At 43.1% G+C, this 26,258-nt stretch overlaps 1 protein-coding gene across 1 annotated transcript in view; it reads left to right on the top strand.

Moving 5' to 3' along the window:
• LOC141000018 (synaptotagmin-2-like) overlaps window positions 1–25,259 on the top strand; it is a 31,751-nt gene extending 6,492 nt beyond the window's left edge. Inside the window, exons 2-9 of the mRNA XM_073470635.1 lie at window positions 13,841–14,056; window positions 14,377–14,537; window positions 19,689–19,826; window positions 19,941–20,108; window positions 20,561–20,728; window positions 22,694–22,811; window positions 23,153–23,286; window positions 25,044–25,259. Of these exons, the coding sequence (XP_073326736.1) occupies window positions 13,861–14,056; window positions 14,377–14,537; window positions 19,689–19,826; window positions 19,941–20,108; window positions 20,561–20,728; window positions 22,694–22,811; window positions 23,153–23,286; window positions 25,044–25,259 (1,299 nt within the window). The 5' untranslated portion in view covers window positions 13,841–13,860. The remainder of the gene's footprint in view (window positions 1–13,840; window positions 14,057–14,376; window positions 14,538–19,688; window positions 19,827–19,940; window positions 20,109–20,560; window positions 20,729–22,693; window positions 22,812–23,152; window positions 23,287–25,043) is intronic.
• The last annotated feature ends 999 nt before the right edge of the window (window positions 25,260–26,258 follow it).

Genomic DNA, 26,258 nt, shown 5'->3' with positions numbered 1-26,258 from the left:
AGTGGACGGGAGAGATGGAAGATGGAGAGAAAGCGAAAGGGGAAGGGGAAGGGGGAGAGAGAGGGGGGAAAGAGGAGGGGAGGGGGATCCTTTCAGTGACAGAGATAGGAAGAGTGGATGGAGGAGGAGGAGGAGGAAGAGGAGGAGGGGATTGAGAGAAACAGAGGTGGGGGTAGTCACCGAGAGAATGAGTGAGCGTGTGTGTGTGTGTGTGTGTGTGTGTGTGTGTCAGTGTGTGTGGGAGAACAAGTAGTGCTGCAGTGGAAACAGTGCGAGGAGGACTGCAGTTTCTGGTGCTGATGGGAGAGCGGTCGAGGGACGTTATTAAGGCATTGTAACATTAACCCTAAGTGCCTCTTTGGTGAATGGGTTAGCCTGTTGTGGAGAACAGGATTACGGAATTACGGTAGTGCTGGTAAGGGTGTATTTCAACTCTCTTCTCAGCATTGCTTGAACGCGTCCTTTTGAGGAAATCTGGAGTTGTTGGCATTGAAAGAGAGGGGGGTTGTCGCTGTGATTTGCTTGTATCCGACTTCCTTTTTGTTGTTGGTTTCTTTTGCATTAACGCAGGTGCTGTGTGCATGTTACTGTCCGGTGATGATGCATGTGGTCCCCCCAAAAACTTTACTCACAGCTAATTCGTGAAGAGGATACCGAACATCCTCGGGGGTGTTCGTTCTGCCCCAGGACCGGGGAGTTTGTCTTCATGCCATTTTCAGTGCAATCTGCGATGGTTGCACATCAGGCACGTTTTTTTTCTTTTTGCTCTGCTTACCCAGCCTCCCTGAACACAGAGGAAAAGAAACGACAGGAGTCCAAAAAAAAAAAAAAGAAAAACGCTGCACGCTTCACTAAAATATCTCAGGTCTGCTGTCTGCTTGTATCCGCAAATTTAACAAAACAGACACAAGCCACGGCGCTCTTCATCCTTTCAGAGTGAGTAGTCAGATGTAGAAAGAGGCTGACAGTTGTGCTGAGGAGTATAGAGAGTAGAGGGGTGGGGATTTTTATAAAGTGCTGCAGGATGCTCATTTTTTTTTTTTTTTTCTGCTGTCTCCCGTGGGACATACAGCACAGGCAGCACCGAGGTGACAGTACCAAGGACAAAAACCTATCTTGGGCTCGATTGTACCTCCTGCTGCCTGATGCTGACTCGTGCAGGTCTGCATCAGGCTCATTCATCACGAGCACAACAGAGTTTTCACTAATTCCAATTCATTATCACAAAAAAGATGATATCTATGATAATAATTCCCTATCTATGAATAGATAGGGAATTATTTTTAAAGTGTTAAGTGCGAGCCCTGAGGTTTCTTCTTCTGCAGAATTTTCACATCATGCACAAACAGAATTATTTATTCTTCTTCGTGTCCTGAAGTTACATTTTGAAATACAAACCAGGTTTAGTCTCTTCCCCCCCAGAGTCTCTGCTATGGGTAATTATCAGAGACAGTCAATGGCTTATTTTCGCGAGCAGTCACATGATCACTCAGGTTTCGGAAGTAGAGTAAACAAACACAGCATGGAGGATGCGAGGGATCGTATTATATGTATATACAGCTGGGTATATATACACTCCCCAGCATACATGTGTACTCCGTCAATATCCTGAGTGCTGGAGACTATTTGATACTGAGCATGCTCTGACGGCTTCTTTTTTTTTTTTTGTCAGGCTCTAAAACATTCAGGCAGGCTCATTAAGTCCGTACCTCGGGCTGCCGCTCCCATTGGCTCTCACACTGAGAAATAGTCTCCGAGCCTCTTCATACATAACCAGAAAAATGAGAGGATGCTTTGAAGTTCACCAATCTTATTTCCCTTTTTTTTTCCCCTTCTGTTGGCTCCCTCCGAGAAGGCAGCTGGTGCCCGGATGCTGGAACTGCTCGCAGAAGAGGAGAATAAAAAGAGGCTTATTCGAACTGTGTAGCTTCCTAAATTGTCGAGTGCCCTCTTGTACCCACATCGCCCCTTGTTTTTCCACTTCCCGCTGCTTCATCAGGTCGAGATATTTCTTCTCCAAGTAGGAGAAAGTACATTCGAAACCATAACGACACCCACGTCGGTCACAGGGAATGAGTCGGTGATTTTCTCTCCGACACATTAACACAACTATCGTCGCGATTGCTCAGCTTCTCACTCCAGGTGAAAGCAGAGCCTTCCCCGGTCCTGGCCCCGGCCCATTTCTGATGGTGTGTCGCTGGCAGACGATGGCAGAGAGCGTCAGTGTTAAACGGTCAGGCGCTGTCACCAGTCACAGCATCGTGATGGCTGACGGGGCATTTTTCACCACTCTTTAATCTGTAGAGGGATAAAAACATGGCAATTTTTGAGACCTCTAGCGAGATTTTTTTTTTTCGCCCCCTCACCCACAGCCTCTTGGAAGAGAGGATTTGTGATGGTCACACAGAGCAGGGCAACACTCCACTGTAGAGAATGAGTGAATTTATTTTCAGTATGTTTCATCATACTGGAGATGTTTTGCTGTAACGCCTACGATGTTACAGCAAAACCTCTGAATTTATGTCGAGATTTTCTGGATTGAAAGTTACACGTTGTTTGAGGTACGTGTTCATTTGCCCTCTGGCAGAGAATGAGATCAGATAAATGGAGCCACTTTCATGTCTTTACTACCGGCAGCTGGTTTGCTTAGATAGCAGGTGGAATCAGCTGCAGTGGCTCCGTCTAACAGTGACATAGTTCACCTACCAGCAGCGCTACTGCTCACTAATTAACATGTGTTATCGCTTTTGTTAAATCAGAACAAATATCAAAGGACAAATCACAGTTTTACAGAAGTCATGTGCTGGACTATTTCCTGGCTGGGACCTGCAACTTCCTTGAGTCTCTTGCTGGTTGCCACGCAAATGAAGGAATAGAAATAGTCTGGTGCACAACCGTCAACAACTGGTCTTTATTCAAAGATTTAAAATCTTTTAGCTTTGGGCAGAGCCAAGCTAGCTGTTCCCCACTGCTTTGAGACTTGTGTGTTAAGCTAAGCTCGCTGGTTTTAGCTAAGTCCTTTATTTTTGGGCAGAGCCAAGCTAGCTGTGTGCTCCTGTTACCAGACTCTTTGCTAAGCTACATTAGCCGGTTGCTGGTTGTTGTTAAAATGTTTTATCTTTGGAGGCGCCAAGCTGGCAAGTTGCTGGTTGTAGGCCTAGCTACAAAAAAAAAGGGAAAAAAATAGCTTTGGACAGAGCCAAGCTAGCTGTTTCCTCCTGTTTCCAGACTTTTTGCTAAGCTAATCTAGCTGGTTGTAGCTAAGTCTTTTAGCTTTGGGCAGAGCCAAACTAGCTTTGTGCTCCTGTTACCAGACTTTTTGCTAAGCTAATCTAGCTGGTTGTAGCTAAATCTTTTAGCTTTGGGACGAGCCAAGTTAGCTGTTTTCTCCTGTTACCAGACCTTTTTGCTAAGCTAAATTAGCCGGTTGCTGGTTGTTGCTAAAATGTTTTATCTTTGGAGGGAGCCAAGCATGCTGTTTCCAGACTATTTGTGAAGCTAAGCTAGCTGGTTGCTCATTGTAGCTACATTTCTTTTTTTAGCTTTGCACAGTGCCAAGCTATTTGCTTCGTCCTGTTTACAGATTTTTTTTGCAAAGCTAAACTACCTGGTTGTAGCTAAACAATAAAGGGCAGCCATGTCCATGAGATAAGTATCAATCCTCTCATCCGCCTCTCCACTAGAAAGCAAATAGGCATACTTCCCAGCTGTCTCGTAGCCTCGATCTCCACGTATTCTCCTTTTTGAAACAAGAACGTCAGTACACGTGGCCTATCTGCAGCGCTGCAGAAGCCCTCTCCTCTTTCACATTTTCTCCACACAGCCTTACATGCAGATTGGGTCACTGTCTCGGTGACAGAATGATTAATCGACCTATCGGGGGACGGGGGAAAGGGGCTGCGCTGAGGGGGAGAGGGAGGATGTATGGCAACCGGCTGTAAATGATCCCCGCAGCTCCTCACTCAGCATTCAAACCCTGGCTCCTCCCACCTTCTTTTTCAAGGATCCCTCCTGATAATAGCTGAGTCACATTCAGCTGCAGGTGAGAATAAGCGTTGTTTTATCTACACAAGCAGAGCTGTAAATGAGCCCCTCTGGACCGCCCTTTTGGGTCAGCACACAATGAGGTGTACGAGGGAGAGGCTTTTCTCTAATTCTCCTCGGCGAGATGATGCGCGAGGCTTTTTGACATCCTTATCTCGGCATGCGGCTCTCAGATCGGCGGTGGCGCCAGCAGGATTTCCCGATGCTCTTGCATTTTGTTGACATAAAGGTGTAATTGCCTCGTTGACACCTCTGATTGATGGTCAAGGTCTCCTCTATTGCGCACGTTTGCATTCAGAGCGTTTGTGCGGCCCCGAGGCGAAACACAGGGGTCTGATACCTCTGTAAATACGGTCGCATGTGCGATTCTGCCGACTGTGATGCAGATCGGTCACTGAACGGATGTGTGAATGTAATTTACTCCGCCGGTTTTTGGCACAGAAATCACTGAAAGGTGAAAAATTTGTGGTTTGTTTTTGAAAATCAGAAAGTTTGGCACCAGTTAAGTGAGCCTTGACTACTGCAGATAGAAGGGGGGCACGTACATCTTTAAAAGAGAGATATCTGGCAGGATTTTACTGGTCGCTGAAGTCGCTGCCTTGTTAGTTGAATTTAATGGCCTAATTAATGTTAAGTCACACTGCCGCACTCCTGACAGATGCTTGGCGCTTCCTCGTCGATGTGTTGTGGCAGGAGACTTGAAGGCTCCCGGTCAGGAGTTTCAGATTCTGGCTCTCGCTCGTGTTTTGCACCATGTGCTTGGATTTTGGATTTGCCAGAGCTTGACAAATGACAAAGGAGGGGAGTGTTTTGCAACTACAGTAGGCAACCTTACGGAAATCCGTCTCTGCCACAAGATATTGGTATCTGTTCAGCAGCAGTGCTATACACTGACACGATGTGCACAAGTGATGAAGGGGAGATGTGTTTTATGCAGCATGGTTCAAAATGGCATTAAGGGCCAAGACACGCTAAACTGACATCAAGGAACTAGTGGCGTTACCTCGAATCGCCTGTGTATCGGCCAAAAAGCCGCACTTGAACACACCGCAAAGACAGCAGGCGACGGCCAACTGCGCGAGTAGAGATACCTCTTCACACCACCAGGTAGCGGTTGTCTGTATTCGTCATTCAAAAAGGGGAAACAGGAAGATTCTTTGAAAGAGACGGAGGCCAATCTGTGACTTCTCTCAGCGAGTAGCTCCTCGTGGACTATACACGCAGAGTTGGCCAAAAAGCTGCCGACAAAGGCCAACTAGTGCGAACGCTGCAGGACACACTGCAACAACTACGGCCACAGGTCGCCCCGACATGACCGACTAGTGGCCTGGTGCGTCAGGGCCCTATAGCCCCCAGATTGCACCAGGCAAGGCTGTGTCATGTTGAGGCCACACCACGGCCGCATGAGCCGCCAACAGCTGTTCTGAACAACGCTCACGCTCGCTAGGGCGCGTGTCAGAAATGTCCCAGAAGCCTACGTCTGCTCTCGTTCCGTGGAGAATACGCGCCGAGTCTATTTTTGATGCAAGCGGGCCGCGGCCTCATCAAGCTGCGAAGTCAGATGCGGGAAGCTAAGATTACCCTGTCAATTTTCAAAATAAAACACTTGGGATCTACAGTATAACAAAGTCGGATATATCAACAATAAACACGCTAAAAACAGACAAACCGTTAAACCATGCAGCCTACGCCTCAGTGGTAGAAGCACAGAAAGCAACACAATCTGAGCGAGGCAACTAAATCAGGCAGGCGTGATGCTCTGTTTCTGAAAACGCTCCCGGGGGAATATGAAGCCACATGGAGGACGGAGCAAAACTGCTCTGCACAGGAGAGGTAACAGAGGCGTGCTCGGTAGAATCAGCCAGTAAGAAAAGGGATAGAAAGATGCAGCCGGCAGGTGAACGGACTGACGCTGCACGGTCAGCGGCAGCTCGCAGCTCGATGTCTTGATTTACACCGAGGTGAGGAATGATTGCAGGGCATTTTGTAAAAGATTAATCAGTAATGACTTCATTTAACGAACGATAGCAGAAATGGTTATCCCCCCACAGTTTGATCATCGTCATGAATTTTTCCTGCCTATACGACTCAGTATGCTCCTCAGGTTTAACTCAGGCCAAGCTCCACACAGGATCTCATCCTTCAGTGGTAAATAACAAGCAACGCAGCCATCAGCACCCCCCCGTAATCCTATTAAAACTCGGCCAAAATGAGACCATTATGACTGTGGGAGCACCAACTCCATTTCAGCAGGGGTAAATTACCATAGAGTAGCAAGAGTTCAGGAACAAAGCTGCACATTATCTCTAATTGAAAGAACTCCACCATCTCAGCTCAGCTCAGCTCTCTGACTACAGTAATGCTCCGCCTGATGGATCTAATAAAATATCACGCTCCCTCGTTCTCTAAATGTTCCCGTGCACACTTTACAGCGAGGTCCGAAACAGGATCGGGGGGGTGGGGGGGTCATCTGTGACTCAGCCGTTATCTCGTCTCCAAGCGTGTTTATCATAAAATCCAAGACGCGAGCGATCACCCCCTTTAAATGACGTCGTCCGTGTCTCGTGCGACTCGGCTCGCACCTAAAATAGCTCCGATGAAAGAGTCGCTCGGCACGAGATTGTAGAAATGCAAATTCAGATCACAGACGCACACACACAAACAGACACACACACGTACATGCATGCAATTTTCTCAGAAAGAGATAATCTGCATTAATGTTGCAGTGGCCTGAATCTGAAATGAGCAAATTAACAGTCTCTCCGGCGCTTAAAGTCTCGATAGTTACTCAATTCATGGATGTTTTTTTTTTCAAATAATAATCCAGCCCGGCTCACTGTAGCAATCACATCAGTGAGACTTGGGAGGAAATGAGGCTGCACAGGATGCGCCGCTAGTTCGACTGGAGGCCAAGCACTTCACCCACCCACGCATAACCTATAATGTCACAGATGGCAGGGGCCTCGGTGGGGGTCACACTGTTCACATTGCTCTGTGACTTGGACCCTTGTCGGCTGGCTGCCTGTGACAACCCAGCAGCCATTGCTGTTGTTCCGTCCCTGAATACAGCAACCTTTTCACGGTGCCTAATATTCAATACTTAATTTGCCGCCCCAGCGCCCCTGACTGTTGCCCTCGAGCTGCAGTCACGTGACCTCCCATGACCGGTTTTTCTTTCCATTTACAGAAGCCATTTCCATCCTTAGACGTTTGTAGCTTTTGAAGCGTGTTCTGCGTTACATTAGCGTGGAGGAAAATGTACGTACGTGCTCACGAGTCAAACAGACAGCTGTTTGAACTGGTATAGAGGCAAGTTGTCGAGGCCGCTGGGAAACAAAGGGCTTTGCCGTCTGGCTGTAGGTTGGTAATTAATTGCTGTTCGGGGTACTTGTTGTTGTGTAATGAAACAGCTGCATGACTTTAACTCGCTCTCCTTAGGTTGTTTTCTCTTGAATCTGACCTGGGTGCTAATAAGCCCCTCAATAAGCGCAACCCCTCACACATGGAGATTGTGCATCTGCAGGCCGGGGTTTTCCCGTCTCCGGGGAGGTTTTCTCGCTCTGTGGTCAGCGGGGTCATCACACTCATCACATCAGACGGGGACACGGCACTTCATAGTCATGTGTTTATATGCGAGAGCAAGGAGATGTAGTCATTATCATTAGGAGTTTGACAGGTGGGAGGTAATTAAGGAAGAGCACTTAGCCTGTAGGCATATTTGAGTGTTTATGAGTGACTCATATTTTTCCTCTAATGATGATGAAGACAACATATGATGTGATAATCCATCAATGTGCATGAATATGTTTCAGATTTGCTCCAGCTAATCTGATTCATCTCTAAAACTCTTATTTATCGCATAAAACGAACGCAGCCCGTTAAACGTACCGAGTTTTGGGGGCAAGTACGAACCACATACGTACCTGATTCGAGTCCAGCCGGTGACCTTTGTTGCATCCCTCTCTCCGCTGTCTGTAATGAAGGGGCGAGCTATCATACTTTCCCTTTAATTTGCTGTGATGATTTACTAATGGATGACGAGGATAGGAGAGGATACGTCAGTGTTGTTTGTGCACGTGGAGCAGAAACGCTCCCTCGTGAGGATTATCTTTGCCGGTTTAGAGACTAATTAAACACCACGGAGGAGCTCCATTTCTTGCTCTTTATCAGTACTTAGCCCCCTTTTCAGTGCTTCCCCTTAGAAAACAAGAACGAAGCATTCGAATATTGGTTTGGACATGGATTCCCATGGCAACAGTAGACCAGCCCTACAAAAATGCCCCCGAAATACTTGGAAAATATGCTGCGTTCATGTTTATTTCTTCCACAAAAGCAAAAAGAAGCGTTTTAAACCTTTTGAAATGACCGAATGTCATTTGAAAATGAAAGAAGCATTCAACACAGCGTTCCCCTCAGGTGTCTCCTCAGCATCTACAATAATGATTTTTTTCAAATACTGACGCCATCTGCTTTCACCTTCATGTCTCTCATCTGAAAGAGTTTAAGAGACATGTTGAACCTTTATGTCCCACGGTTCATTTTTCAGTAAAATGGCTGCGTTAGTACATCGGGTTTCTACACCCTGTTTGTTTGTGCACCAAAGATAAAAAGTGCTTGATCCCCATCCAACTCGGAGCAGTGTGTTTAGTGATAAGGGCCGGATCATGCCCATAGCTGCTCTGCTCCGGGCCGTGGAGCCGAGCCATTTTGTTTTAACTAATTCTGATGATTCAAAAGCTAACGGAATGAGACGCACGTTGGGAGATGGTGCTAAAAAACTCCCACTCGTCTCAGTAATCGAGTATTTCATGTCATTCATATTGAATAAGAGGTCTATTTTTAGCTTGTAGTCGTCCAGGGAAGGTTTTCTGAGCATTAATGCTCCTTTTTCAGGGTCGCCCTGCTCCACACTCACACAGCTTCACATATTTACACCTGGAAGCTGCCCAGTGCTACCACAGTCTGATCTGCTCCACTGGAGCAGATGGAAGTTAAGAGTCTACCCGAAGGGCAACTCAGTGGTGGTAACAAGCGAGAGGGGAGAGGTGCTCGATTTCTTCCCTTCCAAGATTTAATCTGTTGGTTCAGAGATTGAACCACAGACCTTCCCGTCAGAATCCCAGGCTCCCTTCAGGCCAAAAATAACTTACCACAAAGTAAAACTTCTCAATATTAGTTTGATGGATTGACATGGCGTTTGGTGCCTCAAGATTTACTGTGAATATTTAGTGATTGAATATCTTTTCATCTAACACCATAATAAACAAAAAAATCTCAATAGCATGGAATAGAAAGAAAATACTTTATCTACATCTACTTTTTTTGCAAATGCATGCAAAGACATGTCTGCCTTTTTGCATGCATTTGCATAAAAAAGTTACATTAAAAAACACAAGGTATCACACCAGGACACATACATGGTGAAACACAGAAACCCAATAGAAGCTACATTAAAAAAAAACACCATGTACTCAACGTTTAGCGCTGAATCAGAAACAGAACGATATAAAGTGCTGTGGCTCGCTGAAGAGGTGGCTGTCTTTACTTCTGGAGATGTTTTATGACAACACGGACAAATGCTCTGCAGGAGTAGTTCTTTACTTGTCCTTTATATTTTTCCAAGTCTGTAATTTTACTCGCACTGATTTATGCATTACACCATATTATTAGTACTATTTGAATTAATATGTTAACCTTTCATCTGTGTTTTTGTGGCCAATAAGACCATCCGATTACAAACGAGCCCATGAAAACCCTGACGGACATTCCCAGGGAGTCAAATACTGTCACGGTGTCTCATACAAGCGGAGAAGCTAACCTTTAGCGTCTGTATGAGACGCAGCAAAGTCAAGTGGAGGTCGAGGTCGAGTGGAGGGTCACATAAAGGATGTTCATGTCTCGAGTGAACTTAAGCATCAAGCAGAACAACAGCCGAACAATGACAGAGGCTAAAGGGTACTTTTTGTGTCTGCATGAGATGCCAAAGGGCACGACGACAGGCGATAAGCATGTTGGCTAAACATCAGCGTGTAAGCATTTGCCGTTTTGAGCATATTAGCATGCTGATGTTGGCATTTAGCTGAAAGCGCCGCAGTTTTTAAGGGCAGCCTCACAGAGCTGCTAGAAGACTCACATCATTGTTCCCACAATATCTGAATTATTAAAGCAGCTCTGTTTGTTAACTAGCATTTGTGTCTCTGTTTGTATCAAGATTTCAGAATCGTGACCTACTTGTCGTTCAGTAGGTTAAGTTTTAAGCACGAGAAAAGCATTTTGGCTTCCCCAGCCTGCAGGGGGGGGAATCTTTAAGAGTAGAGTAAAGAAGATATAACACTTCCTCCCTCAAATGAAAAGCAGTTTATGTATCCGATATGTCTGAAATGAGTTCTAAGAGGCGGCCGTGAAGCAGGACTAATGGCTGTCATAAAACAATAGCGTAAGTCTGTGTCCTCTCTGTCCGTCCTCACTTTTGCTCGCAGAGTGGAGGAGATAAAATGCTTGAGCACATAACCATGAATGTTAATTTAATTGGTCTGGCTTGGCCCAATGTCGGGGACAAACAGGATAAAATGCACATAAACCTCGGATGAAAATGGATGCTTTTAACAATGTCACAATATCTACAGTCGTGTGTAATGCAGAGCGGCGACGGAGGCGTCGGATGATTGCTGTTTCATTGAGCACCGCACTCATTTTCAAATGTGTGATGGGTTAAAGTGATTCTGAGTCATTTTCTCAATTTTCTTAATAACTCGGTTCCCGTCTCAGTATATTACAACAAGATGCTGGCTGTTTGTAACATCAGCCCGCACAAGTTATTTCAGAGACATATATTTTAAGATGTATAAACTGATCCTGGCCCATGAATAATATGAGCTTATCCTTCTGGCTGTCAGCCTCCGTTTGAATAATTTATATGCAGCAAGAAATAGAGGCAGAATCTCCAGCACAAACTTGGAGAGACGGCACTTGAGAAATGGGAATTTCCTCTCTTTTTTTGCCCATATCACCATGACTTTAATAAAATCAACAGCAGAAGTCTTCCTCTTGTTACGCTTGTCATCTTTCAGTGCTTTCTGAAGCGAGGTCTCGGCCGATCACTCAACGCTCTGTTGGCAGGCTGCTTTCAGCTGCACTTGTCACACTGTGATTTCTGGAACCGATAAGAGCTCTGATTGAACATTTGTTTGGCCCGTGGAAACACCACTACAGGACGGCTCGTAGTTGTTCATTTCGCTTCTTTCCAGGGTTTAAACACTTTTCCTCGTCAGGCACCGTTGGCTTGAGTACAGGGCAGCGCCGGGATAAAACAAATGTGTGATAAACGCAGAGAAATATAGTTATTTTCTCATAAATATCGTTAGTAACCGCTCTCAGATCATTGTCCAATGACCTCACAACACCGTAACATATGCTGGAACCTCTATAAAATGGCGGACTGTCACAATCTATCATTTAATAAAATGAATTCTTGTACACTTCCCCAGCGGAAATGAATTGAATGCTGCAGAGCCAAAAGGGTTCAGACCTTGGCTGAGTCATAAAAAGGAGCTTTGTCATGTGTTTCCAAAGCTTTGTCGCAGTTGTTGTGCACTTCCTGTATTGTGTAAAAGCTGAACAAGCAAGTTAAACTCTCCATCCTACTGTGGACAACGTGCCCAGTGCATCAAATGATTTAATACACTTTCAGTGCATTATATTCTTCCCTTCCTTCCTGTATTACATACAAGTTTTTGGCTTGAATCTTATGAAGTTAATAATGATTTGCCAGTGTAATGGCTGTAGAATAATGGCACTATCAGGCTTTAGATTGGTTCTCTATAAACTTTACTTTCACTCTGCAGTTTTGTCTGCCAGTGGACACGAAACCTCCAGAGAAAATGAAGGCTGACTGGCGATCAGTCAGTCTGGCAGCCTGGCACCGTTTCTGTCTGCTTTCACATCTCCATTATAGACTAAATGAAGGAATAGACTCAAGTTGTGAAAACAGAAAGGATCCAGTTGTCTTTGCACATAAATGCAAGGGTCTGTTTCCACTTTAAGAATTGAACCTCTGTGTCAAACTGATAAAAACAGGAAAAAGGACCATTTTGTTAAGTTGTGAACATTTTGAGTTTTGCAGGGAACATCACATGAATTCATTTATATGGTGTTTGAAGTTTTGTCTTTCTGAATTTTATATTAGAGAAACCTCTGTTGCAGTAGAGTATGTAGGGTGTGAGGGGGACGTGTGGAGCTTTAATAGATAGATAATAGATAATTTCATCTTTTGTAGGCGAGCTGCTTCCAGCCATCTTGTCTCAGTGTGTCTGACATGGATGTGGACATGGTGGTGGACAGAGAGGCCTTTTGATGAAAACATTTTAACTTAACAATGACTGTTGATGAAGATCTTGAGTCATTTTTCTTTCATACGATGCACCTCACTTGATGAACGGACTGCAGAACAAACTGAAGTTAGAAACGCTCACTCCTCTGGAGGTCTCACGTATGAACAAGTTCTGCTGGTTTATTTTGGTGATGAATATTTTAATTAGTGTGTCTGTGTGTGAGTGATGCTTCGCGTGAATGAATCGTCTTCTTGTGATCTTGTTAATTTGTTCTCAGGTGTGTCTTATAAAAAGAGATCATGAACTCACTGAGACGTTCTGAATAAATTAACCAACACCGTGATGTAGAAGAAACTATCAGTCTCAGGCGTGGACCTTTTGAAGATATCCTCTCTCAATACCATCAGCAGCAGCAGGAAATATAATTAATCCTTGCTTTCCCATCCAATATGATCAATTGACTTCGATTTTTTCACGTACATGCACACTTATAAGGAGTAATTCGGGTTTCAGTGATTGATGAACACCTCCAATTTCGACGTCATGTGGAGCAGAGTCTGTGCAGTAGAGGTCAGGCAGTGGAGCCGGGGTATCAAGGTCCTCCTAATACACCCGCCAAGCTCAGTCACGAGCACGGATGTATTAATAAGACCTGGATATGACTAGGCCGCTCAGCCTTGTATCCATTTTGACCAGTGGCATAAAAAAGTAATTTGTAAAATAAGAGATGCCATTAAAAATGTTGACAGGACACCTCGAACTGCAAACAGGGTCAGTTATCACTCTTTCTGTTATGAATTTTGATTTGTGGAGGATTTATACGTGTACGACTTTCCGTGAGCTGAGAAAAGCGATTTCAAAATCTGAGTCTGAGAATGGTTACCATCTTTGCGTTCACTGTATAATTCTGTTTATTCTGTTTCTGGCTGGGTTTATGACACTGCAGGGGATTTAGATGTTTTGGCTTCATCTATGGGGAGCTGTAATGTCGTCCATCTTTACATACATTGGTTTTGCTCAAGGACACCTCTACATGTCGACAGGGTTTGGGGATCAAACCACCAAACTTACAACAGCCGACCCATAGTCATCTTTGATCCATTTTAGTCATTTAGAGGATTTTTTCTGAAGATATGTTGCTCTGCTTGGTGTTTAATTTAGTCTTATAACAGCTCTATTAACTTTCTTAATGAAGGTAATGCACCAATACTCATTCATTAATTTGGGCATTTAAACAAACCACTGTAGACCATAAATTATTCCCTCTTTGGCTTGTAGAATGTATTATTATGAACTTAAGAACTTGTTATTCATTATTATTTGCAGAACAAGCTCAGATCCAAAAGCATGAAAGTTGGCTGAATGTCTAAACCGTTTGCTGACATGAATTTTCACACGCATGTGCAGGTGAAAAACAAACCATCGACAGTTTGGATACTCACGTTTGCTCTCATGCTGTTTTTCAGGGACCGTGTGTGCAGCCTAAATGCCGAAGTGGAACTTGTTCAAGCAACAGACAACGCCCATGGTCGCTGCTAAGCCAACGGGGGCCAGTGCCTTGACTATGACTCCAGCCCCCGTCGCGTTAGTCTCCAATGAGAACTCCACTGAACCGGTCGACAAGAACGATGCCTTCGACGAGATCAAAAACAAGTTCCTGAACGAAATCGACAAGATCCCACGTGAGTGACGGCACAAAAACCTGCTCTGATCAACCCACTGTTATCGATGTGACTCTGAGCAATGATTTCAGAATTAGATTTTCTCTTTCGCTGCAGGCATTGGCAGCCTCATAATGTCTTTATTCAGTATTGATCACTGGCTGCCCTTCCTAATGGCGGAGAAATCTAATTTTTACCCAATCTAATTGATAACCTTGCACCTCTCACTAAATATCTTTGGCTCAGGACATAACATGGAGTGGGCTTAATGATTGGTTGGTCAAATGTCAAAGTATTTTCTTCTCTTTTCTGTGTGTGGATGTGCCATCTATTCTCCTCAGTGCCGTCCTGGGCCATCATTGCCATTGCCGTGGTCGCTGCTTTACTCATTCTAACATGCTGCTTCTGCATCATCAAGAAATGCTGCTGCAAGAAGAAGAAGAACAAGAAGGGCAAGAAGGGGAAGGGTGACATGGGAATGAAGAACATGAAAGGGGGAGAGGTATGTTCCACCGCGGGAGGTCGCATTGTAGCCGAGGGGATTTACACCCACACTGTAAACGCAGCCGACATGAGCCTATTGTGTAACAGCTTACAGTATGGCTTTGTACTGGAATAGAGAGAAAACATGCATGTGGCGATAAGTTTTGACTCAGCTAATTATATAACAAACAGCAGTCCTCGTGTCGCACATTTCAGTCAATGCTCCCCGTTTGAAAATGTATCAGATTACATCTCACTGTTTAACTTTTGGACGAGTGTCTAACCCAGTCACAGTTTGTGTTCTCCGCAGGTGTTAATTACATTCTTGACTCACCATGATTATGTTGTATTTTTCTTTCCTTTCTTTCTTTTTGTTATTTAATGTATTTGTCATGAATGTTATCGTTGCTCTTTTTCTCTCACTTGTGCTTTTGGGATTTGAGTGGAAAATGACAGGACTCCTATCAGCCTAGCCATTGTTTTGCCAGTCATTAAAGAGCAATTATGAAAATGAGTAGTTTGCGCGATGCTGTTGTGTTTGGGGCCCATAATTACTATTTTTTTTCACACGCGTTGATTGACGATTTGACGAAGTACAATAAGACTACATCTAAAAAAAGAAGTGGAGTTATTTTAAAAAAAAAAAAAAACACCGGCCCTGCTGCACAAGATATGATTGTGCTAATGAGGAGGCTTCTCTATCTGTCATTTTCCTCGCTCCCTACAGTGTAGCTGACTGCATTTGCTGTGATTACCCTTCTTTGGTGTCTGCTGTGAGTTCAATCTCTGCCTTTGTCTCTGCTCTCCTCCTTCCTGCTTTGTGTCTTATGTGTGCTCCGTGTATCTTGACTGTGGTGGACTTCTCTGCCTACGGTAGGTCTGACAGCACGCGGCGCCCCTCTCTGGCCGCTCTGAGTAAGCGCAGACCAGGGCAGGGGGGGAGCTGGTGGTTGGGGGCGGGCTGGGCTTGAAAGGGGGTTGGATTGCAATGATGATGACAATGAGTGCTATGGCTTCCTTAGTTTTTTGCAAGCTTAGGTGCTGCGGGTGCTTGAGGAATCTATGGGAGCGAATAAGCTGCTTCGCAAAATCCACTGAACTGATATGCCGCACCAACTGCTATGTCTTGACTATTTCAGAGATTGCAATTTTTTGGCTAAAAAAGAAACTATAGAACAAAGATGTGTTTAACTGTTTATGGATTGAAATGGACTTGAAACTCATCCTGTAGTTGAGCCTTTGAATGACGAGTGCACTCAGCAACTCACTAGATATCACTAACATGCATGTGCAAGGGGTAAGCTGGGTATTTGTCAAAAATAACGGCTAAATCTTTACGCAGATGAGAGCTTTGAGCATGTTTCCACCATAACAGGCCTTGATCGCGCAGCCAAAAATCTCACAAACAATTTCTCTGCGGAGACGCTTAAATTTAAAATCCGGATGCTGCGCAGCGCTTGTGCAAACACGCTCAGAGTTCGAACCACAGATAAAGCTGTTTGTATCTCCTGACAAAGACCAGCATATGCCCTTGCAGTAGGTACCATTGAATGGCCACAACTTGACTTGAGAGTAACTTTTCTGGATGACCCATGCTGCTGACATACTAGGTGACCAGTCATTGACGCCCTCTCTCCCTGAAGCACTCGGGTCTCACTGAGGAGAAATGGTGGGCCAGAATGTTTGCCAGTCAACTGCTGAGGCCTCAGTCGATCCAAAGTTAAAGCCAACATCACCTGGCTGATATTTTCTTCGAGTCAAACCTCAGTATTGAGCTTGTACTTCACCTGATTGAGTTGACCAAAGGGCATACATTCAGACATACCATGTCTTTATCTTTGAACCCCCCACTTGAAGTTTGAGAACAACTGGAAATTCTCAATATAGCATGATCCCTCCATGGATGCGTACATTTCACTCAGGGCACGTGTACAGAAAATTTTTGGACCTGACAAAAATTTGTCAAAGGGGTTTTAAGAAAAACACTTTTATCCGTCCTCAGAAATTAAAAAGGTAATTTCATTTTTTTCAATTACATTTGCCATCGGATAGAAACTTGATCCTGCATTGTGTGGCCTGGCATGCTTGAATGAAAAGCATTTAACCACAGTAAAGACAGAGAATGCCACATATATAAGGATATTGTGTGAGAATGTGAGTGCGTGAGAGAGAACGTGAGTTTTTTTCAGCATGCATGAGAGCCTGCATGTACGCAAATGTGTGCGCGAGTGCGTGCAGTACAGTATGGTGTGTAGAGGGCGTGCTGGTGTGTGTACTCTCTGTGTGTGTGCCCTGTTCCTCTTCCAGCTCACCAGTGAGTAGCTGGACCCCTCCAGTCTTACGAAGACATCAGTGTTTTTTCAAGAAGACAGCCATAGGAAAGTAGGCCATACTGAGATATTATCCAGCTTCACACAGCATCCGAAGTGAAAGTTTACTCTAATATTCATATCGGAGCAAATTGCTCTCACACGATTAGTCATGACCGCCTCTAAAGAGATGAAATACTGAAGAGTCACCGAGTGTGATGTAAAGGCAAGATGGACGATAACAGAGGACTCGAGTTATCTTCTTTATCAAGCCCTGATAATCTCAGGAGCCGTTAGCTGTCAGTGCACTGCTGAATTTTGTCCCAGCATATGATCAAGAGTCCCAATAATTTGCATTAGACAATCAGCTGGAAAATCAAGAGTCTGCTCAGAATAAATTGTGAAACAAATCAGCGAGTGAGTAAGCTACAATAATCAGACTAGAGTAATAACAGCAGCGAAATCCTATCAACAACACCAGTGTAAACACATTAATGAGACTTTGGGATGTCAGGAGAAGATGAACGGCAAACAGTAATAATGTCTGGCTTGAAATAAACCTGTTTGTCAAACAGCTTACACTATCAGTCCTCAGGAAATCCAGCCTGCACTTTTTTTTTTAGCAAGTTTGAGAGCTCCTCAAGAAAAGTGTCAGGAATCACAGCGTCAGTGGTTTGATCAAAATCTATAACTCATCGCTCCGTCCTTCATTTCTCTCAGTAAGGACGCTCTGCTTCCTGTGACAGCCTGTGTTTGAAATACTGTACACAGGGTGGACAAAATAACAAGAGCACCTTGCATTGCACTGCAAGCGGTGCAGTAGCTCTGCATTTGATTCTAGTTTGAAGGGATTTTAGGTTTTTGTGCCAAAAGACTAAACACGGTGGTGTTTTTTGAGAAAATATCCTCCAGTCTGTGTACTTGTGACTTTGGCTCATCTTTGCTGATGCAGCTTTCCTCTGTGTGGGATACGCCGTCACGATTTCTTAGACTTTTCTAAACAACTTAAAAATGACTCACTTGGGATGAGTCATATTTGGGATTGGTGTAGATGCTTGTGTAGCCGCAGCGCTGTCCCCTCAAAGTTGAGATCCTGTCTCCTGGCATGTTCCCGTTACTTTGTCTACACCGCCTGTAATTATCCAATTACGAGCAGCTACACAAGTGAGTCTTATTGATTAACAAAAAAAAAAAAAAGCAATTAGCAGTAATGATAATTTGACAATCACCATTTTCATTAGTGAAAAAGGAAGATATTCACTTATTTCTGGACGGCTTAGATTGTATTAGATCGCAGTGTATCGTAAGGTGTTCCTGTTTTTCTGTCCACCCCTTGTATATTGACTGTTTTTATACCTGTTGTTTCCCTCTTTTTCTCCCTCTATCTCTCTCCACTCTTTGCACAATAACAGATTTCTATTCACTCCATAAAAACATAACTATGCCTAAAACGCTGAGTTTAAGTATTTTAATAACATGTACATTTTCCATCTTGTTTTATTACATGAATTCGATGTGAAAGGTCACATTTAATGCTTTAAAGTTTTTAGATCATATTGAGTCAGTGTGTGTAAATGAAACAACTCAGTCTGATTGGTAACATATCATAATAACTCATTTATAAATGGTAAATTTAAACTTTAGTAGTTATTTCACTGTTAAAAATCAATGAAATGCTTTATAAACTATTTGTTTATTGTACATTTGCAACTGATGTTTTTAAGACTTAGTAAGTGGTTAATAAATACCATGTATTGCATCTTTAAACATTATTTGGATGGTAGTTGCAACTGATGTTTATGAATCTTTAAGTAAGGGATCATTTCCGACGAGGTGTCCATTATCATGATAATGTTATTATCCTGCTTATAACACGGTCACTTGCCAAAGACAAAAAGATGAAGACCATTAAGATATATTTTACGTGTTTTGCAATCAAAATATAAGTATATATATAATATATATAATATATAAGTTTTTCACAAGAAGTTATTCAGTTTCCCTGGCAACACCTGAGAGTTTGACTAATAGCTGAAACAATCATTACAGTCCCATAAGGTTCTTATGTAATGAAAACATTGGTCACTACTCCGGGAAATAGGACGGATTAGATGCAACTTTGCAACGGGAGATAAATGAGTTCTGCTCAGCTGTTAGCCAGAAAGCTAACGCTATGCTTGCAAGATTCAAAACGTGCGGTAGACAAGCAGTAAATATAATTACACAGCAAGTTAAAAAACAAGACTTGCAAGCTAACCAGTCATGTCACTGTTGTATGGCTGCTGTAATCTCAGTAAAACGTTAATTAATTGACACCCTCCAGCCAATCAGAATCGAGTATTGAAATTTAATTAACTATAAATATACCATGTATTAATGATGGGTATCATGAAGTGTTAATTTAAAGCAGACACTCAACATGACAGAAAACCTCTGCCTTAAATGTGACTCTTAACATTGAACTTACAAAATAAAATAAGATGGAAAATGTGCACGTTGTTAAAAAAGTTTTCGGCGTAATTATTATTTTTTTGAGTGCTGAAATGGCATTTGTACCACATGTTGTAGTCGAAGAGAAATTCCCTTAATGAACGTACATGTAATGCTTAAGAAAACAAAGAGAAAACAGCAAATGGTGTCACCCAAGAAATAGTGAAATCAAGTCAGGTTGCAACCTGTGGTCATCGATGAACAGATTGCACTAGTAACTCCGGGGTGAGCAGGGGGTAAGTGGCAGGTAGGTGCTGTGACTGACCCGACTGCTGATGGCCGAGGTTTTGTGTTCAGCACAGCCGCCACCTCAGGAACGTCCTCTTACTCCTCCTTCTGCCGCCCGCCCCCTCCCCCTCCTGTCTCTGCAGAAACAACAGGATGATGATGATGAAGAAGATGATGTCGAACCCGGTCTGACTGGAGACGAGAAAGAGGAAGAAGTGAAGGAGAAAGAAAAGCTCGGGAAGCTGCAGTACTCCATCGATTATGACTTCCAGGAGAACAAGGCAAGCAAAGAGACTACTTAAAAAGTTTCTTGTTTAAGTAACAGGTTCAAGGACATAGGGAAGGATTTGTGGCCATAAGCTGGACTGTTAATCACATATTTCATACCTCCCCAGCTGACTGTAGGAATCCTGCAAGCAGCTGATCTCCTCTCCATGGACAGCGGCGGCACGTCCGACCCCTACGTCAAGGTCTTCGTCCTCCCTGACAAAAAGAAGAAGTTTGACACAAAGGTTCACAAGAAAACACTCAATCCCGTCTTCAATGAGACCTTTACTTTCAAGGTAAGCCTGACCACCTTGCGGTCACCCTTTACTTATTACTTATTAAACAACATGTACCTGGAGCTGTTTAATAGGTAGACGGGTCTGTTGAAGGTGAAGTGCTCTTCTTGTCTACTTCCATGATCACTTCAGACGATGAAAGGCAGCAGACACATTGAAGGTGTCTGACAAGGAGAATGTGGGAGAGAATCAAATTAAAGGAGAGGACCACCTCCGGTGCCCCTTGGCTGCTGACAAAGCTCTATGAAAACCAATTCAGACTGCTTTACCTTGTCAAAGTCGGGCTAGTTCTGCTGAGGCTGCATGCTATTAAGTGAGGCAATCTTGAGCTCCAGCCTAAAGTCACAACCCACATCGATTTATAGCTCTGATCTGACTCACACTCACAACTCTAAAACCTCCTAAAAACCATACAAACTAACATTTTGGGATATATGCTTTATGTCTGACAGATTCCTTTCCAAGAGATGGGAGGAAAGACTCTGGTAATGTCAGTGTACGACTTTGATCGCTTCTCTAAACATGATGTCATCGGAGAGATTAAAATACCCATGAACACCCTTGACCTGGCGAAGCCAATTGAGAAGTGGGAAGACCTGGACAGCGCAGATCAAGAAGAGGTAAGAGTCATAAATTGGGGTGTTACTTCCGCTGAAGTGCGATGTACAGTTTTGTCTTTTACTAGTTTTTTTTTCAGGCCATTGTGTATATCAGTATATTAGAGTTTGAGAATCCAAACACAATATATTTTTTCACTAAAACCATAACATAAACAACATTTTTAAACAAGGATCTTTGTCACAAGTTGACATTTTAATTGAAATTTGTATAACAATGTATGTGAAAACAACATGAGATGAACCTACAGGGCTTGACGCCTGAATCTGGCAACACATCCTCATCCCTAAAAGACTGAATAGGTTGATAGCGAGTGACTCCCAAAACATTACCATTCCCAAAACAACACCACAGCACGGCGTCCCAGCGAAAGGCATCCCAGACTATTGTGATACAGTTTGGTTTGGTTTAGGCACTTAAAATACTTGGCTTATTTTATGAAAACCTAGTGATTTTTAGTTAAAATAACTGCGTTACTCATTTAACTTCAGTTACGAACTTACCTTCAAGTAAGTTACCTACAAGTTAAAATAAACCACTGTTGACCTCACTGGACGTGAAGTGCAGTCTCCTGGGTTAAAGTCCTGTGCTTGTTTGACACATCCATCCTTCCCCAACCTTCTCCCTGTGTGGACTGTCTCTCTCTACATGCTGTTTCAACCGACTTCCTCCTTTACTGCCATTATAATTACTACAGCCACTAGAGATCACTGCCTAACAGGAAATATCAATATGGGTAGAAATAAGCTGCTTTCACAGTCGATGTATACAGTCATGTTTTCTGATGAGGACAGGCTGTCTCATGGATCCGCTCTCACAGCTGTCATCTTGGCCACAGCAGGCAGCTGTTTTTAGAGAAAAAGCTTTAGAAACCCAGTGTACGCTATCTGCTCAGCACCAAGAGGTGCCAGCTGGAATATATGACTTTTGTTTAGCACTACAAAACACAAAAAACACAATGCTGGGGAAGGTGCATCCTTTCCAAGACTAAGCCAGATATTTCCCGCAGGAGTTGGTAGAGACCAACAACAGAGCAAAAAGAGAGAGAATATTGGCTTTACATTTGCCAAGTGGCCAAAAACATGACTCCAAATGAATGAGAAAGTTGCTCTATAACTGCTGGATGTGTAAATGGTAAATGTTGCAAACAAGGTGATGGTATATCAATGTTGTGTTCGCTACTTGTTTCTGCTGCCCTTGAATAGCCAAACAAATCAGTTGTTGCAGGTTTAAATTGGATTATTAAAGAACTGTGACTACTTTAAAGCAGAAACATGTCAAATTATATGACGGTTACGCTACGTTACCTTCAACATATCTTTGGTGTCCTGCGGTTTCTTGTTGAAATGCAGAAACGTGTACTGACTTAACTGTAATCATAATGCAAACTGTTAAAGAGGTTTGAAATAAACGTAGAGACATTAAATCAGACTCTTAGGAGACACATTTTTTTCTTTCATGTAGAGCATTCTGACCAGCTTACACAGTAAATGTCAAAAATCAAAAAATAAGCACGAGCACAAGGTGGCAACTTTGTACGTCTGCCATTAAGATTCAAAGAGCGAGAGAAAAACATGCTCTGTTTTTCTACATGGCTTCCTCTGTAGCCATGCAGACTGTAAAGTGCCGTTTTCATCATTAAGCTGCCCCAGAATATGAAAAACAGCTTTTAATCAATGAATCCTCCCCAGAGCCATCTTAAGAAGAAATACTCCACAGTTGCTTGCAATCTCAGATATTTTATGAACTATGAAAAGACAAACTAGATGTGCTTAAGAAAACCGATAATTGCTGCTGCTGAGACAAAAGTAATGGCACCAGGAGATTTTTTTATTGATGCTATATTTTTAGAATGTAATTCCAAAGGGACATCTTGTTTATTTATGTAATGTACTGTATATCAGAGACAACGGTTCTGCGTCAGCCCTTTTTTAACCCTCTCTTCCTGGACCTTTTTTTCCTCACAGCCGGAGAAGCTGGGTGACATTTGCATCTCTCTGCGTTACGTCCCAACTGCTGGGAAACTCACCATCTGTATCCTAGAGGCCAAGAACCTGAAGAAAATGGACGTGGGTGGACTGTCAGGTATTTACGCACAGCTGAGCATCAGATATTGCATTTTATTATCATATCATCAACACTTGAAACCATTTTAATGTTCATCATTTAACAGAAATTGACACTTTGGTCAGCTCAGTGTGGAATCAGTGGGACTGCAGTGTGTAAGCAGCATGCTTGTAAGAGCACAGCCATTAGGTCGCTCCTGCTCTGCTCACGTGCTGACGCTGCAGTACTCACCATGCACCAGCCCTGAACTCCCACTGGGTTCAGCATTGGCCCCATCTGTTGGTGCATTACAGCATTGCAACCCAAACATGCATGTGCATTTGTATCAGGTTTATCATGACTCTCCTTTCCGTTTTCAGATCCCTACGTGAAAATTAACCTGCTCCAGAATGGAAAGAGGCTGAAGAAGAAGAAGACGACGGTGAAGAAGAACACTTTGAATCCGTACTACAACGAGTCCTTCAGCTTTGAGATTCCTCTTGAGCAAATGCAGGTGAGGGCATGGACTCACTTGGCAAAGTCCTTCAAGATCTGTCAGGGGTGGGAAGAGTGCCAGCGTATCCTACAGAAATAAAAGTGCTGAGGGAGCATTTACATCCAAATAAAAGCACTCACTACTAATTACCATGAAGAGGCAGATGTGTACCTAGTTCAGTATCAATGAGCTCATGTGCCCATCAATCATCAGGTAGAGAAACATTCATTTAAGTACATTTACTGAAGTATTGTACTAAATTACAATTTTGAGGTACTTTCCTTGAGTATTTCCATTTTCTTCTACTTTACATTTTGGAGGCAAATATTGTACTTTTGACTCCTTTTTAAATGAATTCATTTTAGCAGCAATCGGATAAAAAAAACACACTAACAATCATAAAAATGCTGAATATCTGCTCAGATAATCACCGATAGAACAAAGCATACACACATACATATATATATAATTTACTTTTACTTGTACTATGGGTAATTGAGTTAATTTAATATCAGATAATTTTACTGAAGTATTATTCGAATGGGCGTATTTTACTTTTACTAAAGTCATATTTTGACACAATATCTTCACTTTTACTCAAGTATGACTTTAGAGTACTTATAACAACGATAGCTGGAAAGCAGTTGAATGGAGTAAAAGACAAATAATACCTGTACACTGCTGTCTCGTTCCTGATTTTTAATATATTTTATGTGTACATGCCTGACAACATTTTAGATGAGCTGAGGATGGGAACTTATCAGTATATATGAGCAATTTGTTATGAATGTTTCTTGATCCCCTAAAATTAGATAATTTGTCAAATAAATGTGAAAACAATATGCCCACTCTTGAGATAAATCACAAAACTCCCATGTAAATGTCACCTTAGAATCAAATTAAAGTGAGACTATCATTCTAGTCCTTGGGCAATAATAATAAACGTACCCTTGCTAAGTTGAATACACGGAGGAGTTTTGCTGCTGCATCCTTATTTGGTTTGGTATGAGCAATGATTTATGGTGGCTGAAGTTAACAATCTTAATATAGATGTTTTTATTGACGTCATGATTCTTCTTTTCTTGTGCTATTATCATAAATCAGCTTTTAAAGGAATAAGTTGACATTGTGGGAAATGTTCTTTTTCACCGTCTTTCAAAGAGTTTGATGAGAAGATCAACACCATCTCTTGTCTGTCTGGTAAATATGAGATTGCCGCCAGCAGCCAGTTAACTGAGCTTAGCTTAGCATGAAGTCTTGAAGTCTTGCCATCACTGTGAGCTTGCCAGGCAACCAGCAGAGACTCCTGGAAGACACTGCTACTACTGTCAGAGAGATAACCTCCTGTTAACCACAACTCGTCCATCTCTAATAAGACATTGTTCTCACTTTAGATACCGTGGCTCAAAAACTAAAGTTACTCACAAATACAACACTACTAACGCACTAACACTTATCATTAACTAAGGCTGACTACAAGGACCTTAATATAAAGTGTTCCCTGAAAGTTTCTGGTTTACACAGAAGCATCCAGCAACTCCAATTACCCTCCACCCCACACAGACACCCCTGAAGGCACAAACCGCAGCCACAGCAGTGGGTACACTGCCGCCAAAACACTGCTCATGCACCATCGACTGCAATATTTCTGGAATACAAACCTCCTTCAGCGAAAAGCAGAATTTCTGATTTTGGAAAATACTCACCAACATGAAATCATCGTGCCATTCTGAACCCTTTTTTTTAATCGTAACGCTTTCTCTTCATTCTCCCAGAAAATCCTAGCTGTGATCACAGTGCTGGATTATGACAAGATTGGCAAGAACGACGCCATTGGGAAGATCCTGGTGGGAAGCAAGGCCACAGGGGCCGGGCTGAAACACTGGTCCGACATGCTGGCCAACCCCCGTCGCCCCATCGCCCAGTGGCATCCGCTGCAGCCAGAGGAGGAGGTGGATGCCGCCGTCGCAGCCATAAATGCCAAGAAGTAAAACTGCCTCCAGAACACATCGTCCCCCCCCCCCCCCACACCTCCTCCACCCACCTACCCGTGCATTTCCCATCATCCCCGCCCCCCCCCCAGGTCCCACATATCAGTGTATATTCCAAAAAGAGCACCCTTAACTGTACATCTGCTCCCTCCACCGCCACCTCCTCCTCCTTTTCTCCCTCCGCCACCTCTCAAAAGATCCATAGATACCATTCAACATGATGGGAAATATAGTTTAAAAAAAAGCATCATGTTATATGAATTCATGTCATTGAAAAAAGAAGAGAAGATACAGGATGGACAGATACTCCGTTGATTTCCTTTAGATCTATTTTTGTATTGGGGTTGTGGTTCCATTAATAAGAATACAGAGTAGACTATGAAGAACAGTAAGAGTGCTATATGGGAACCCGGTGATAGAGGGGATAAAACATACATTCACTCATGTTGTACTTCTCACCCCTTTCCCTTTAGTGACACAGTTTGCTTAGAATAGTGCTTATTAATAATAAAATGCTTTATACTGCCATATAATAGAGAAATAACACAAGCAGGTCCATTCCTTAGGTGTATTGTGCACCATGTTCCACACCTGCCAGTGATCATTCTAGATGATTCTGTTGGTTTGAAGTACATTCCTAGAGTTGGGTAGCCAGTAGGGATAGTCACATATCCAGTTACCCACAAACACACTGCCTTTTTTGATTAGTTAACGTTCCACCCATCGTCTCAGGAAAACTGAGAGGAAAAACGGAAACTCCATGCCTTTTTTTCTAAACGGGTTGTTATTATTCAAACACTCCACTTTTCGATCGAGAAAAAGAATTCAAAAAAGCTCGACCGCTTGTGTTTTTTTTTCCGGTGACGTAAGGCTCACAACTTAGTTTAATCCATGAAATGGTATGTCAGGGAACAGGGAGTGATGGATTTTTCGGAAAAAACAAAGGGGGTTTTGTGTATTTTTTTGACTGTGCAAAAAAAGGCTGTCGTTCGAAACAAC

The sequence above is a fragment of the Pagrus major genome, chromosome 7, assembly GCF_040436345.1.
Source record: "Pagrus major chromosome 7, Pma_NU_1.0".
Lineage (NCBI taxonomy): Eukaryota > Metazoa > Chordata > Actinopteri > Spariformes > Sparidae > Pagrus > Pagrus major.
Note: the sequence above shows the minus strand (reverse complement) of the source record. Positions and strands in the feature narration are given on the sequence as shown.